Here is a 14,199-nt window from a genome sequence, read left to right as displayed (position 1 = left end):
CCAGGGGGTCGTTCTGGTTGTTAGAATGATTGAGCTGGAGCCAAGGATGACAGCCATCCTGTACTGCACAGGATGATCAATAAAAAGGTGTCCTAGGTCCCACACAATATTTAGACTTCCCATCAGGATCTCTCGTAGGGGAAAAGCCTACGACCTATTTCTGAGTCAAACTGAACTCCTTTTTAATTGTAATCCAAAGGGGTTTTTTTCCTCATATCTGACATACACTGAATGTACCAGTGTTTATCGCTGTGTCCTTCTGCCCCTTGGGGCTCCTTTGTTTCTCTGTACTTTCTGTTCAGAATGGTTCTGATTGTGTTTACTTAATCCAGACTTACTTTTGATAGGTGCAAACATTTGACTGTTTTATGATGTCTTCTAGTGTAGCCATGCTTGGATATTTGCATATTGGAATACACATTATTATAAATATTTTTCTTTTAATGTCTCTTTCATATCATATTTAGACTATCATGCTGTTTTTAATCATGTGTCTAGGTGGTTTATACTACCAACAGATTCATTTCAGGGCAGAAAGGGGAGCATTTCGAAGTACTTGTTATAACAAGGGAAGATGTTAAGATTGATGGGACAGAGAACCCATGGACAGGACAGCCCCCGAGTTCTCTCCTGGAATCCCCCAGCCCGGGCTCAGTCACCTCTGCGCAGGGCTTGCAGGCTCTGCCGGGCGTGGCGGCGCAGCTCTTCCACGCAGGGTGGCCTCGTGGCGGGGAGGAAGATGTTGCGCTGCTGGTGCCACGGCGCGCGGTAGTACACGCTCAGTTTGCTCTCGATGTCCAGGTTGGAGACGGCTGCAAGACAGAGGGGGACAGCACTGTACATCAGTGGCTTGGAGTTGTGCATGTGGCAGACTCTGGGGTGGGGAGGGGGACAGGAGTGGAGTCTGGATGGACCGGAAATCCAGACTGCTGGTAATGGGCATGCTGCTAGTATGGATCGTGACCATCACATCTTGAGCGCGAGTGGTGACAGTTTTGTATCTCATGAATGTTCATAACCAATTAAAAATATGTGTGTGTGTGTGTGTGTGTGTGTGTATATATATATACATACATATAAAAAAAATAAAAGAACTCATACCAGGCTGGGGAAAGGTTTGAAGTACTATGGAGAGGCACAACCTATGCCCCTAAGCCTAGGGACAGGAGACCCTGGGACACCAACCCTCTGCCTGTGACCCACTAGCTTCTTCTCCACACCTTCACTTCTTGCCCTCTGGCACAGTCATTCATCAACCCTGACAAGCCCCTGGCCAGACTGCTTGGGGGTGGGGGTCCTGCCTTCCAAGAATGCAGAGGAAAGGCTCAGAGGTGACTCGACAAAGTTGCTCCAGCTCCAGCCTTCTGGCCACAGGGCCTCGGACTGTAGTTCTGCATGCCTTTCCTGCCATCCACCTGAACTTGGCCCGTACCTTGACCTTCTCTCTGTCCTTTGTGGCCCTTGGCTCCAAGCTATCCTCATCCTGCCCTCCACCTGCTGACTCCACAGCCTGCCATCTTACAAAGCGTTTCTCAGTTGCCCTGGTCTCACCCAGTTATGAGCGTAAGCATCAGGGAAACCATTACAGGGTGATGGCTATTTATTAAGGGAGGGAAACTGCAGACAGCACAGTTCTTGCAATTCATCCAAGAGCGCAAGGAAGGAAGGCCTCATTCCCCCAAACACAGCATTTAACCACTACTATCTTCTTCATATACACATGGAGCCTAGGATGGAACTCCTCGCGAGCTGCAGATTAAATTCTGATGGAAGCAGGTGTTAGGAACCAGCAGAATTCTGACCAGGAAATGGCTGCGCAGAGGACTCGCGAGCACCTGGGCAGCCTGTTGGCATCAGTAGTGGTGAGAAGTGGCCCAGCCTGCTTTAGCTTCCAGGCCACCATCCACACCCAGACTCTTGTCCTGGGCCCACCCCACTCTTCCCAGACTCAGCTCCTCTTTCTGCTTCTTTGCCCCTTTTTCCCAGTGTGAGATTTGGCAGCACTCTGCCCAGCTATTTATCCCTGTGCCCCAAACAGGCTTTTGGTTCCTCTCTGATCCTTCTCTTTTTGAAGTCTGATCTACACTTTCACTTTGTCTGAGAACAAGATACTGTACAGATAAAGCAGAAAGGAAAATGGAAAAGAAGGGAGGATGCTTTCATAAAGAAGGAATAGAAGAAAGGAAACTGGGAAAAAATGCAATCTTTTGATAATTAATTTCTGCCCCTCCCCCACAAGTATTGCATTTATGGTGGTTATTTTTTGCTTGTTTTTTAGTGCAGTTTTAAGTAGTGGTTTTTTAAAATTGTGAATCGTGATTTTATTTTTTATTAGCATATTCGTTGTTACAAAGCATACTTATTTTTTATGCCTCCTATGCAGTTTCTCTCCTTCCCCCTCCCTCTCTGAAGTAGCGTTTTTCTTAGAATAATGGATCATAATCACAAGAATCACCAATAGAAACAAAGACACATTTCTAAAGATGTGAAGAAACATCAGATGGACAGAGTCAAGGGGAAGGCGCCATGTCTCTAAAAGAGTGATGTTCAGTAGGACTTTCTGTGATGATGAGGTTCTCTGTAGCTGTGCTGTGCAATATGGTAGCCACTGGCCACATTGGCTACAAGCACTTGAAATGTGCCTAGTGAGTGAAGAACTGAAGTTTTAACTTTATTTAACTTTAATTAATTGAACTTTAAATAGCCATACGTGGCTATTATATTGGACAACTTAGCTCTAGAATAACCGTAAATAGTCTATTATATTCTTTCTCACCTTCAGCCATAGAGCAGATTCCTGTTTTTGGCTTAGGTTTATTCTTCCTTGGTGTTTAATCTCCAAGAATAATTCAAGCACAAGAGTTAGAGATTGCAGGATTATCTCCCTGGGAAGGATAGAGTATTTTCAGAGGAGGATTCTATGAAGCCAAGAAATAAAGGCAGCTATTTTTCCTTCTCAACCAATTGAAATTTAAATAGCCATGTGTGGCTGTTGTAATATCAATTCTATAATCTCCACTCTCTCCCCGGAAATTGTAAGTACTTGATGAACCAGCCAGGGGTCACTGAGTCCTGGGGACAAGAAAGCCCAGGAGGAATCACTAAGGGAGAAGTCACCCTCTTCAGACCCGAGACGAGGAGTGGGAGGCCTTTGGGGTAGAAAGGGAGGGCTGGCCCTGGATCAGAGCTTTCCTGCTCTCATATGTAGAGCAGGGGGAGTTCTGAAGGCAGAAGCTTTACTTAGCCACACCGGGAGGAATGCTCTGGTTCAGTGACCAGGATTGACTAAAAAATCAGCTCCTCCCTGGATGTAGAGGTCAACTCCCATCCAACAGGGCAGAGGTCATTAGCAAACCCAACAGAGGTGGCTTTAAATTCATATGCTGGAGACAGCTGGGAGAGAGGACAGAACAGAACACTTACCTGTGGAAAGAAGGGACAAGAAGTTCCATGGGCAGTCCCAGAAGTACAGGGGCTTCTGAGACCCTCCACCACCCCACCCACTCCCTGCTCCAGGCTCATCTCTTCAGGAAGGCAGGAGCCAGGATGCGGGGCTGGGCCCAGGTACCTCAGAAGTAGACCAGAAGATTCTTATAGCCCCTCGTTCCCTCAGCACCACTGAGCAGAAGCTGAAAGGGTTAATTTTGACATCCCCTGAGAAAGGAGGTCAAGTGGCCATGGCTCCTCAGTCTGTGTATGGGGAAGAGCTGAGCTCCTGCTGTTAGTCTTAGTGTTGGTCTAAAGAAAAGACACATCAGAAGTGCTTGTCACAAACGCAGATTCCTGGGCTCCAGCCTAGACTCCCTGAACCAGAATTTCTTATCCAGAGGCCCAGAAATCTGTATATTTGAAAAGTGCCCCAAGGTTATTTTTTATCTTCGGGCAAGTTTGAGAAACACAAAATGTTTTGTGGTGATGCCTTGGGATCTCATGAGAGTAAAAGGAGTTGGGCAGAATGAAGGAAGAGGAGAGACTGCTGCAAATGGAAATACTCATCCACCCATGGAACAGTTTCTGAGCAGCATGACAGCCGGGCACCGTGCTAGGCACTGGGATACAGCACAGAACGAAACATAAAGGAACCCCTGCCCTCGTGGAGCATGTGATCTCCGGTTCTGTGTGAAAACGGTTTAGATGTGATTGTGCCTGGAAGCAACAGGTTGGGAGAAATGGCCTCTGGCAGACTCTTCCTGTCATTATACAATTCCCCCGGCACAGCCTAAGACCTGTAGACTCTAGAGGCCCTAAACCACGAAAGATGTAGTCCCCCCTCTTCCACCTCCACCTTTCTGCAGTAGGTAATCCCAAATTTCAGAATAAATTAACATATCATAAAATAAGTGTAAAAAGTTTCAGAAAAACATTCCTCATTATTAAATATTAAATATCAAGTTACTTTAAAAAGTATTAGTTTTAGTGTCCCTCCTTTGCTGCTGCCCTAAACACATTCCAACTGTGCAGTGCTGAGTTTCTGGGCTGCTGAACTCTGCCTGCTGCTCAGGACTGTGGATCTGCAGATGTGAAGACTAATGCATGAGTTCCAGTGCAAGCAGGCAAGCCACAGGTCCCGGGAAAAACCAGCCTTCACACTGAAAGCCTTCAGGGCCGGGGAGCCTCACCTTTCCCCGTCCAATGTTTCTCTCTGCTGAGAAGTTATAACTGATTTCTTAGCAGGTGAGCGTTTCACTCATCAGTTGCCACAGTGGTGTCTATCTCTTAGACAGGGAAGGGAAGGAAAACTCTTAAATGCCTTTGCTCTCAGCTATGTCCTTTGGTCACAGAGCATTAACTAGCACTATGTGTCCACTGGACGCAGACAGATAGACAGTAATGGAGCTCTTCCAGGGAAAACTATCCCATTTTCCTTGTTTAAAATGTCTGCTTCTTTTCCTAAGTAACAGTTCAGCCAAAGTTGAATCCATTCATTCATAAACTCGCTGCCCACTGCCATTGCAAGGCTGCCCACACCTTCGAGTTCACCCTACCCCCTTTTACTTCCCTTTTAAACAATTTCACTATGGCTGAGCCACGTAAGATAGCAGACTTAGTACCCCCAGTAATGCTTGTTCTCATAAAAATGGAACAAAGAGAAGCAAGAAGGTTTTTCCTCTGTTTATTTGGATATATCCAGGGGCCCTTCTGTGGTAGGCAGAATTCTAGGATGACCCCAAGATTCCCACCTTCTCAATTACATACCCTATATAATCCCCTCCTCTTGAGTGTGGGTGGAACCTGTGACTTAGGTCACATTACATGGCAAAAGGGATGGGAAGGTCAGTTGACCTCGAGTTAATCCAAAGGGAAAGTATTAGCCTGAGTAGTTCTGGCCTAATCAGGTGAGTCCGTAAAAGAGACAAGAAGCAGCAGAGATGCTCTACTGTTGGCCTGGAAAAAGCAAACTGCCATGTTGTGAAGATGGCCATGTGGCAGGGAATGGCAGGCGGCCTCTAGAAGCTCAGGGACTTGGTCCTACAACCTCAAGGAACTGAATTCTGTCAACAACCCCTGTGCTTGAAAGAGGACCTCAGGCTTCAGATGAGAAAACAGCCCCAGCTGACACCTCGATTCCAGTCCAGTGGGGTCCTGAGCAGAGGACCCAGTTAACCCATGGCCAGACTCCTGACCCATGGAAGTTGCAAGATAGTAAAAGGGTGTTGTTTAAGCTGCTAAGCTTGCAGTAATTTGCTATGCGATAATAGAAATAATAATAATAGAAAATGAATACACCCTCCCACTATGTTATCTGCTTCCCTAGTGTCAGTCACTTGCCTTGTCTTGTCATCCATCACCCCCTGTTACTGCTGTCCAAGGAGGAAACAGATAATGGCAAGGGTTACAATGGGAAATAGGGCTATATGTCTCATTTGTATCCTCCACAACAGGATCAAGGTTATTTAGATGTATCATTTCTCCCATCTGAGACTGTAAGCACTTGCAGAGAGCTCCAACCATATGCCAAGCTCTAAGCCAGGTGCATTATATTCATAATATCATGGTACCCTCACACAACTCAAAGAGGAAAGTATTGCCCCATTTTACAGATAAGGAAATGCAAGTTCAGACAAGTAAGCAAATTTACAAAGGCAAACGCTTGGCTAGTAGGAGACCTGGGATGAGAAGCCATCTGTTTGGGTTCCAGGCTGCTGCTCTTTCCCAGACCAAAGTTGAAATAAGTTTGCCTAAGGTAAGCGTGATTGGGGGGGGGGGGGGGGGCTGAGCTGTCTGCCACATAAAAAGTATTATGTGCTTTTCAAAATCAAAATAAAGGATTCAGAACTGCTACTCTCTGTACCATCCATAGCATTAGGTGTAACCAAGAACTGAGTGAATCTTGCAGAAACTGCCTAACAGGAGGCTGGGAAGATTTGATACATTCCAGAAAGACACATGAGCACACAAACAGATACCAGAAAACCAAACTGCTGAAAGAAAATGCCATCACAGGAAATGTCCACAGGGCAGTGGAAGCCTTTATAGACTGAACTTGGTTCATACCCCTGTCATACCCTGGAGATAATAGAATTGTCTACATCTTGATTCATAGTGACGTATTGGAAGCATGGATATGGTCATTGGGTTCCTTTGAAATGAGCTGACTTAGCCGTGGAGGAAAACTAGAGGTCACCACTCTTTTGGAAAGACCAGGGCCATTCCTAAGAGCAGAAGGAGGCCTACCCCCATCACACAGCTTTTTGGCCAGGAACACATCCCTCCACAAACCATCCATTCTGATGCCCTGTGACAGAAAGCAGTGGGGAGTGTGTTAGCACATTAATATATTAACAAGCATCTGAAATAATCAGTGTCATAGATATATAGCCAGTTTGCTCCCCAGGTCCCTGCTACCTGAAGCCAGTCCTCAGCAGCCATCAGCTTAGTAAGCAAAATGGAAATCTACTCAGGGTGTCTATTGCTGCTGCCCGAGTGCTCAGATCTGTCAGGAGGATGGGGAGGGGGTTTTCCAGGTGAAACTGTTCATTCCTGCCTGCCTGCCTTCCTTGGCAACCAGCCCCTTGCCCACTCTGCTCGGCAGCTTGGAGGAGGGATCAGTGTAGGGTACAGGGACAGCAAGGACCACCAAGGCTCTTGCCACCTGCTTAAAGCCAGAATCAGTTTCCCAGAGTCTGTTCCTGCTGGGCTTCCTATTCTGACCACACTGATTCCGATTTGTTCCCCGCTATGGACAAAACATCTAATGTAGACCCCTCAGCATCAGAAAGATCTAGACTTGCTAACAAATTCCAGTGCCTTGAAACATTCCAATACCTACAGAATAGGAGAACATGTCTGTGTATTTACTTATACACTAAGAGAATCTAGAATGATTTTCTCTATAGAAACATGTATCCCAATTTCTAAAACAAAACAATGCTTCATACCAGGAGGACTGTTTAAGTATTACTGTTACTTTCATTGTTTTAATGTTAACATCCTGCAGAAGGACCACTAGAAGCCTGGGTTATAGTCAGAGTTCTGCCACCATGTGACCTTGTGTAAGTCATTGAACCTTCCTAGGACTCAAGAAGTTTCCCATCGTTACAAATGGGGGGTTTGGACTTTTTGATCTTTGAGTCTTGTCCTGCTCCGTTTGATGCCTCCGCTTTATACCAGTCACCAAAATCTACCCAGAAAGACTCTGTATGCAAGTGATGGCAGGGTGGGCTGGTGGAATGGGCTCTGAGATAGAAAGATGGGGTTGGAGCACAGGAGCGGTGTGAACCAGAGCAAGTCACCAAATTCCGTGGGCCTCTATGAAAAAGGAACTACGGAGCCTTCATAGAGTGGTTCTGAGGCTCCAGTGAAATGACAAAGTCCTTGGCATGTCACTGCTTAATACATATTAGTGCCCTTTCCTGGACCGGGGGAAAAAGAAGACCAAGAGGCCAGCGTCAGGGTCCATGTTCACAGGAGGAAAGTCTGGAGCTCTCCATGTTTCTTTTTTCTTTACTCCTTTTATCTTCTTGTCGAGTGAAGCATGAACAAAGATGAGGCCACTAAAGATCACTCTATGGGAGTCTTACGTTCTGGAAATTGGAAAGAAGGCTGCCCACATCTGGGGAGCCTGTGACCTCTCGGACAGGTCTGTTGTCCCCAGTCTCTGCCATCTGTTGACTTGGGCAGCATTTAGTGTAATGACTTGGTGATCCTAACTCTCCGAGTCACTGTCAGAGTTGCAGTATGTACAGTGTCCTCAGAGGCAGTTTGTAATCAGCATGTTTATCTTAGCTCATTCCTCTGCATGTTCTACGCCATGCACTTCCTCCAGAACATCAGTAGGAGTCATCCGTCACAGCTCAGCTATTGTTTTCAAAAATTCCTCTAGGCATCTAGCAGAGTCATTGGATTCTACCACTGGAAGGGACCTCGGAAATTATGGAGTTCTGTGCTTTTTTCAAACTGCAGGGCAAGACGCATTAGTGGACTGTGAGATCCACTAATTGAGCAGGTCAAACATAGCATTTTTAAAAAACGATTAAATAGAATAGAGAAGACTAGAAAAATCCAAGTGTACCGCAGGTAGTAATGTTTTGTGAAGCTATTGCTTTTGTCATGTGTGTGCATGTGTGCGCATGCTGGGTTGTGATGTAAAACTGTGTTTCCTCGTCTGGCCAGCAGTCAACGCACTGTGAAAACCACAGTTTAGGCCATACCTCTCATGTGCTGATAAGGAAACAAAGTTAAGAGATTTGACCCAAGATCACAGAGCTGAGTTTTGGTGGGGCAAAAACCAAAGCCCAAGTCTCCTGAGCCCGGGTCCATGTCCTTCCCTCGGTGGCCTCTTTCTCCTGTGCCCACGATCAGCCTGGCTTCTGCAGTCTTCAAGTCTCTCAGTCCCTGCTTGCTACCTATCTCATTTAACAAGTTGTCCTTCGAAAGAAACACTTCTCACCTGTTCTCTATAAAACCAGCCATTTTTATTTGAGGATTCCAGAAGCACATCAGTCCAGGAAACAAACCTGGGGCTGAGCCAGCCGCAGAAGCCAAAGTTTGCCCCATGTGCCATTACAGAGCCCGGGCATCCTGAAGGGCACAGCCGCCGAGAGCAGCTCTGGTAAAGAGAAACAACTCCCAGCCACTCTGAGGCGTGGAGTATGCGTGTCATCATGGAAAGAAGACATTGACAGAAAACCCTTGTCACAGCTGTGGAAAACTGCATGTTCCCCTTTCTCCCTTCTGGTTAGAGATTCGAAGCTGGGAAATACCCAGGTGTTCACTATTCCTTTATTCTGTCCCCTCCACATTCTGAGCTTTCCACACCAAACAACCCAGAAGAGGATTGTTCAGGGAAAAAGAAGGACTTAATTTGCTCTCCTTGGTCGGCTGGTGTACCTAGAATGCCTCCACAACTCACCATCTAGCCACCCTCCAAGGCTCATCTCCAGCAAAACCCTTCCATCCCCCACCCCAGGCTTCCCTCTGAGCTGCTGGGGTGCTCACTGTTCCCAGCGAGAAGTCTCTTGCACTCGTCTCAGACTACCCTAGATGCTAACTACCTTGCCACACACATGTACCTTAGCTTTGCAACCACATCCACACCTCACAAGAGGAGTCATGCCTCATACTTCTTTATATCCCTGGTGATGCCAGGCACTGTCCCATGTGACTGCTTACAGGAAAGGTATTTGATTGCTTTTGTTGCTTGGTGATGACACCCCGTAGAGTTTGGCAGGGAAATGAAAATGGCACAAATAGCTTAAGTGGGGTTCTGCACCAACTATGGGTTTTGTTTATCCACAGAATTGCCAGAGAAGAAGTTTAGATTAGATATAAAGAAAGAATGCTCAACCACAGGAGTCTACAGAGGGGATAGCCTGTATTGTCAAAAAGAGGTTTTTGACTGTATTGTTAAAAAGAGAGGGGAGTGTGGTAGAAGAAAGAAGACAGAAAAGTTGAAAGGGTGGGAAAAGTGAGTGGGGGAGGACACAATCTTAGAGGGATACAGGCCTACAGATATTTTTGAAGACCCTCTGATTTATGGACCACACTGACTTAGGTGCAGTACTTAGTTTTTCAGCAGGACAATTTGTTAGATAAGTTGACATGTCTAGCCTCCCGAGGGGTCTGGACATTTGTTCACACCCACCCACTTGAGCAGCTATTTTTGAAAAGCTCTGAGCTAGGAACCAGGGGACACACAGATGTCTAAGACAGGTCCTTGTCATCCAAGTGCTTACAGTATAGTATTCATTTATTCATCATTCTTTCATTCATCCTTTCTTTCAAGCATTTATTAAATGTCTCTTGTGTATTAAGTGAAAGGGCTACAAAGATTAAAATTCTCTCTCTCTCACACACACACACACACACACACAGTCACTTAACAGAATATAAATTTTTTGAAGGTTTCTCTCATAATCCCACTTTTAAAAGTAACATATATTCTGTGGAATGTTTAAAAAAGTCTAAAAGAGCAAAAAAAAAAAAAAAAAGGCCTCTCATAATCCTGTCACCCAAGGCCACTGTTAGCTTGCCAGCATGCTCCCAAGCAGTTTTCTTCAGATGCATTTTTATATAGTTGAGATAAAGCATATATACCCACTTGTATACTGTATTTTATTTTTAAAAATAAAAGAATTTTACCTTGTGAATCAAAACTCTTCATATGATTCTTCAGAAACAATATTTCTTAATAGCTGCATAATGTTCCACCACATAGATATGCTGTAGTTCGCTTATTCATTCTCCCAGCATTGGACATTATATCAGTTCCAATTTATAGAACACAGTGAAATGAACATCTCTCTTCAAAAAGTTTTATTTAAGTCACATTCTCCGTGTGATTGTGAGTGTGTCATGGGCTGGACTGGAAATTTGGCTGTGCTTAATTAGCATGGAGAGGGCTCTCCTTTCACCGGCCAGGTCACAACACAGGCTATCAAGGCACTGCTAACCCCAGAGTCCAGCTCCCTAGTCAAAGGATGGGGCAGACTGGCATCTTAGATGTACATGTGGCCAGTGATCGATTTCTATATCAAAATGAATATGTATAAGCAAAAAGCATATCCTTTCAAAAGAACCAAACACTAGGGTGGTAGTTGCTTGGCAAAGAGAGAAATCATACTGTTTAAGCTATCATATCCACAGACTGTACACAATAGGCAAAGGCTTCATATTTGTTCTTGTCAAAATGTACCATCCCAGCTCAACAATGCTCATGGAAACATTTGTTCTTAACAAGGAGCCGTCATCGTATGCAAGCTGTATGGATACAAACCACACCATCAAGGAACTGAGAGGGCTGCTCTCAAAGGCAGACTTAAATATTAACGTAATGGCTTAAAGCAGAGCTTATCATACTCCAGCGTGCATGAGAAACACCTGCAGACCTTGCTAAAACGGATTCTTACCCACCGCCAGAGATTCTGATGCAGCAGGTCTGGGAAGGGTTCTGAAAATTTGCATTTCTAACTAGTTCCCAGGAGATGCTGATATTGCCAGTCAGTGGACCACAGAGACCAAGGCAAATATTGGATTGAACCACATTAAATTGGTGATATTCAACCATTTGACATAGTGGATTGGATATTGGATCGAAACATATTAAACTGGTGATATTCAACCATTTGACCTACAAAAATGATCTCAATGGTTCAAGCTAATAACTAGATAAACCCCAAGGTTAGCTTTACCAAAGGGGCCACTGCGCTCTTAGATAGTGGTAAGTGCTGCTTTCCAGCAACCTGGACTGAAAATGACCAGCGCGTCGCCAAATCATGAAACATTTGTGCCAGTTTTCAAGGCTTCCATGCCTGAGCTCAAACTGGTATGAGGAATGGGAGCGTGGCCCAACCCTTGCTTTATCAGCCTCACACCCCTAAAGAGACACTAGCAATGTTACAAGTTTGCAAAGAGTTAAAGTATAGAAAAGATAATACTGGTCAAAATAAGGAATTTGATCTTTCAGGAGAGCGACATGAATAGTTAATAATTCCAAGATTCAGAAAAGGATTTTATAATCATACCTCTTTGTGAATGTCACAAATCTGTATCCATTATTTGCAAAGAGCCAGATGAGGCTGATTACAGGGAAGGCCATGAACATCTTTTGGTACTCTTGGTTCCCTGAAAGCAGGCTCTCCCCGTGAGAAAATAGAGAGGAAAGAAGGCACTGCACCCAGAAAGATGAGTATGGCATTTTAAAGTCCCTTCACTGCTGCTCAAACTAAGATGTGATGTCATAAACATGGGCACCTGTGACATTCCAGGGAAGAATATGGAACTGGAGTGGGAAAGGCAGGTCAGAAAAAGCGTGTGAAAATCACCTCCTATTCAAGAAACACTGCACGTAGCCAGTGACTATAAGAGGAGAAGGATTCTGTTTTCCAATATGGCACATGGAGCCTCTTTTGTCCTCTTGGACAGATGCCCTTGGCTTGGTTAGATCGTGAAGCAGTGAGGTAATTAACACGTGATATCCAATTATATATGCTAATAAATCTTTTCTCCTAGACAGAGGTTAGTCTCTTAAAATTTACTTAGAGTTCATCAGTGGTCATGGAAAAATTTTACATACTTACAAAAGACCCCACATACCACTTCCACTACACTTCCTTAGAATTATTACTTGCTAATTAGTATCTTCATAGGTAGAAGAGAAGTGATGCCTCTTATTGGGCCAACAAAGCAGTTATAACTACTCGAGCCTGCAAGCCAAAAGGCATTCTTTTCCAAAGACCTTTCCACCCCAAAAGCCTAGACATTTGTAGTGAGTTCTGTGCTCTGTATAAAAAGACATATCTAGATGAGGGGCGAATACTTAACCCACGATGTATTCAATCTGGTATCGGAAAAAAAGGGTTCTCTTGTGACTCAACTAACCCGAGTTTAGCTGAGTCTGTGGAGATGCAGCAGGACGTGTCCCAGGTTCACCTGGCATATTTGCTGCTCCAGGTCTGGAATCAGCCTTTTCTCCAAGAAGCCCTGGCTCCTCTCAGAGGGAGCAGGCTTTGGACACCACACTCTGCATGCTAGGGATATTCACTGCTGCTAGGCTGTCATCGATTCTAGGCTTTTTCAGTAGATGGAGCTAGAAAATATGTAAGTTTCAGAAGGTGAAAATAAATCATGAGTTCAAACTGCTATTTCCAATTCAAATCTGAGATTACAGGTTTTAATTTAACTTCCTTGATTTTATAATTGATCTCTTTTCTGCTGAAAAACTTGATTCCTAATGACAGGGGCACAATTACTTATTTGAATAGTCGCAAAATGAGTAAAAGACAACTGAATTTAGTTTTAGATTTCTTTTTGTTTTTCTTTGTCTTGAGGATATTTTCTACTAGGAATGTACAGTAAAGGGTACTCTGTTTAAAAGTCACATGAAATGATTGAAGGTTGTTGAATGTGATGATTGCTAAGGTCCTGTGTGTCCCCTTGGGTACATAAAATAAGACAACTATTGAGAGGCTCCCAACCACCCATTCAGTGGATCTAGTTCAGAAGCAGCTAAAATCCATCTAAAGTTCTCACATTTTTAATTTACAGCTCATTTGAGTAAAACATACAAGCCTTCTTGCCCTTCACACTCATCTGCCCCACGTGTTGCAATATTTAGAAAACTAGGAGCTCCTCCCTTCCTTCCTTGTCTCTTGTGAACTCTGCCACTGGCCCTCGGAGGAGCTGGGCTGGCTTTGTTGAGTCAGAGCACAGAGAAGCCCACACAGGGATGAGGAGAGGCTTTGATCTCCAGAAGACTTGAAAACTGAAGCCTGGAGGTCTTGGCATTTATCCCAGAGATCAAACACATATGTTGGCACCTGCAGGAAAAAGGGAAATGAACTAGCCTTTTTTGAATCCAGAGCCTATGATGGAAATTCCACAAGCAATGGCAGAATCTACCAAAGGCCACAGGTCCATCAGAAGCTATGAGTAGCCTCCAAGGGGATCTCTCTACCGAGAATGTGGTGAGTGGACCCCACACAGGGATCAGATACCTTCACCCATGAGTGAATGTGAATGAGCCCAAATACTAAGAAAGTAGGTTGAATCATATGAAAGTGACATGTTTGTATGTCAAAATAGCAGGATATTGGGAATGTCATCTGGTTCAACTTTATAGCTCTTAAGTAAGCAAATGCGGATCCCAAAACTGAATAATCTTTCAAAGCAGATGCATGATACCCTGCTTACCCTTCCCAGATTCAAGGCATTTCTGTCATGTTTCTCTTCTCAGATTGATTTTCTAAGGAGGCAGACAGA

The 14,199-nt window shown here is 44.6% G+C and overlaps 1 protein-coding gene and 1 long non-coding RNA gene across 3 annotated transcripts in view; one reads left to right on the top strand and one right to left on the bottom strand.

The window, feature by feature from the left end:
* The window catches only part of NHS (NHS actin remodeling regulator), a 326,747-nt gene that overhangs the window by 41,453 nt on the left and 271,095 nt on the right, over positions 1-14,199 (bottom strand). For both annotated transcript variants that reach the window (XM_063084200.1, XM_063084202.1), the window contains exon 2: positions 660-812. In XM_063084200.1, the coding sequence (XP_062940270.1) occupies positions 660-812 (153 nt within the window). The remainder of the gene's footprint in view (positions 1-659; positions 813-14,199) is intronic.
* LOC134367444 (uncharacterized) overlaps positions 1-14,199 on the top strand; it is a 93,772-nt gene that overhangs the window by 45,839 nt on the left and 33,734 nt on the right. The window lies entirely within an intron of this gene.

The sequence above is a fragment of the Cynocephalus volans genome, chromosome X, assembly GCF_027409185.1.
Source record: "Cynocephalus volans isolate mCynVol1 chromosome X, mCynVol1.pri, whole genome shotgun sequence".
Classification (NCBI taxonomy): domain Eukaryota; kingdom Metazoa; phylum Chordata; class Mammalia; order Dermoptera; family Cynocephalidae; genus Cynocephalus; species Cynocephalus volans.
Note: the sequence above shows the minus strand (reverse complement) of the source record. Positions and strands in the feature narration are given on the sequence as shown.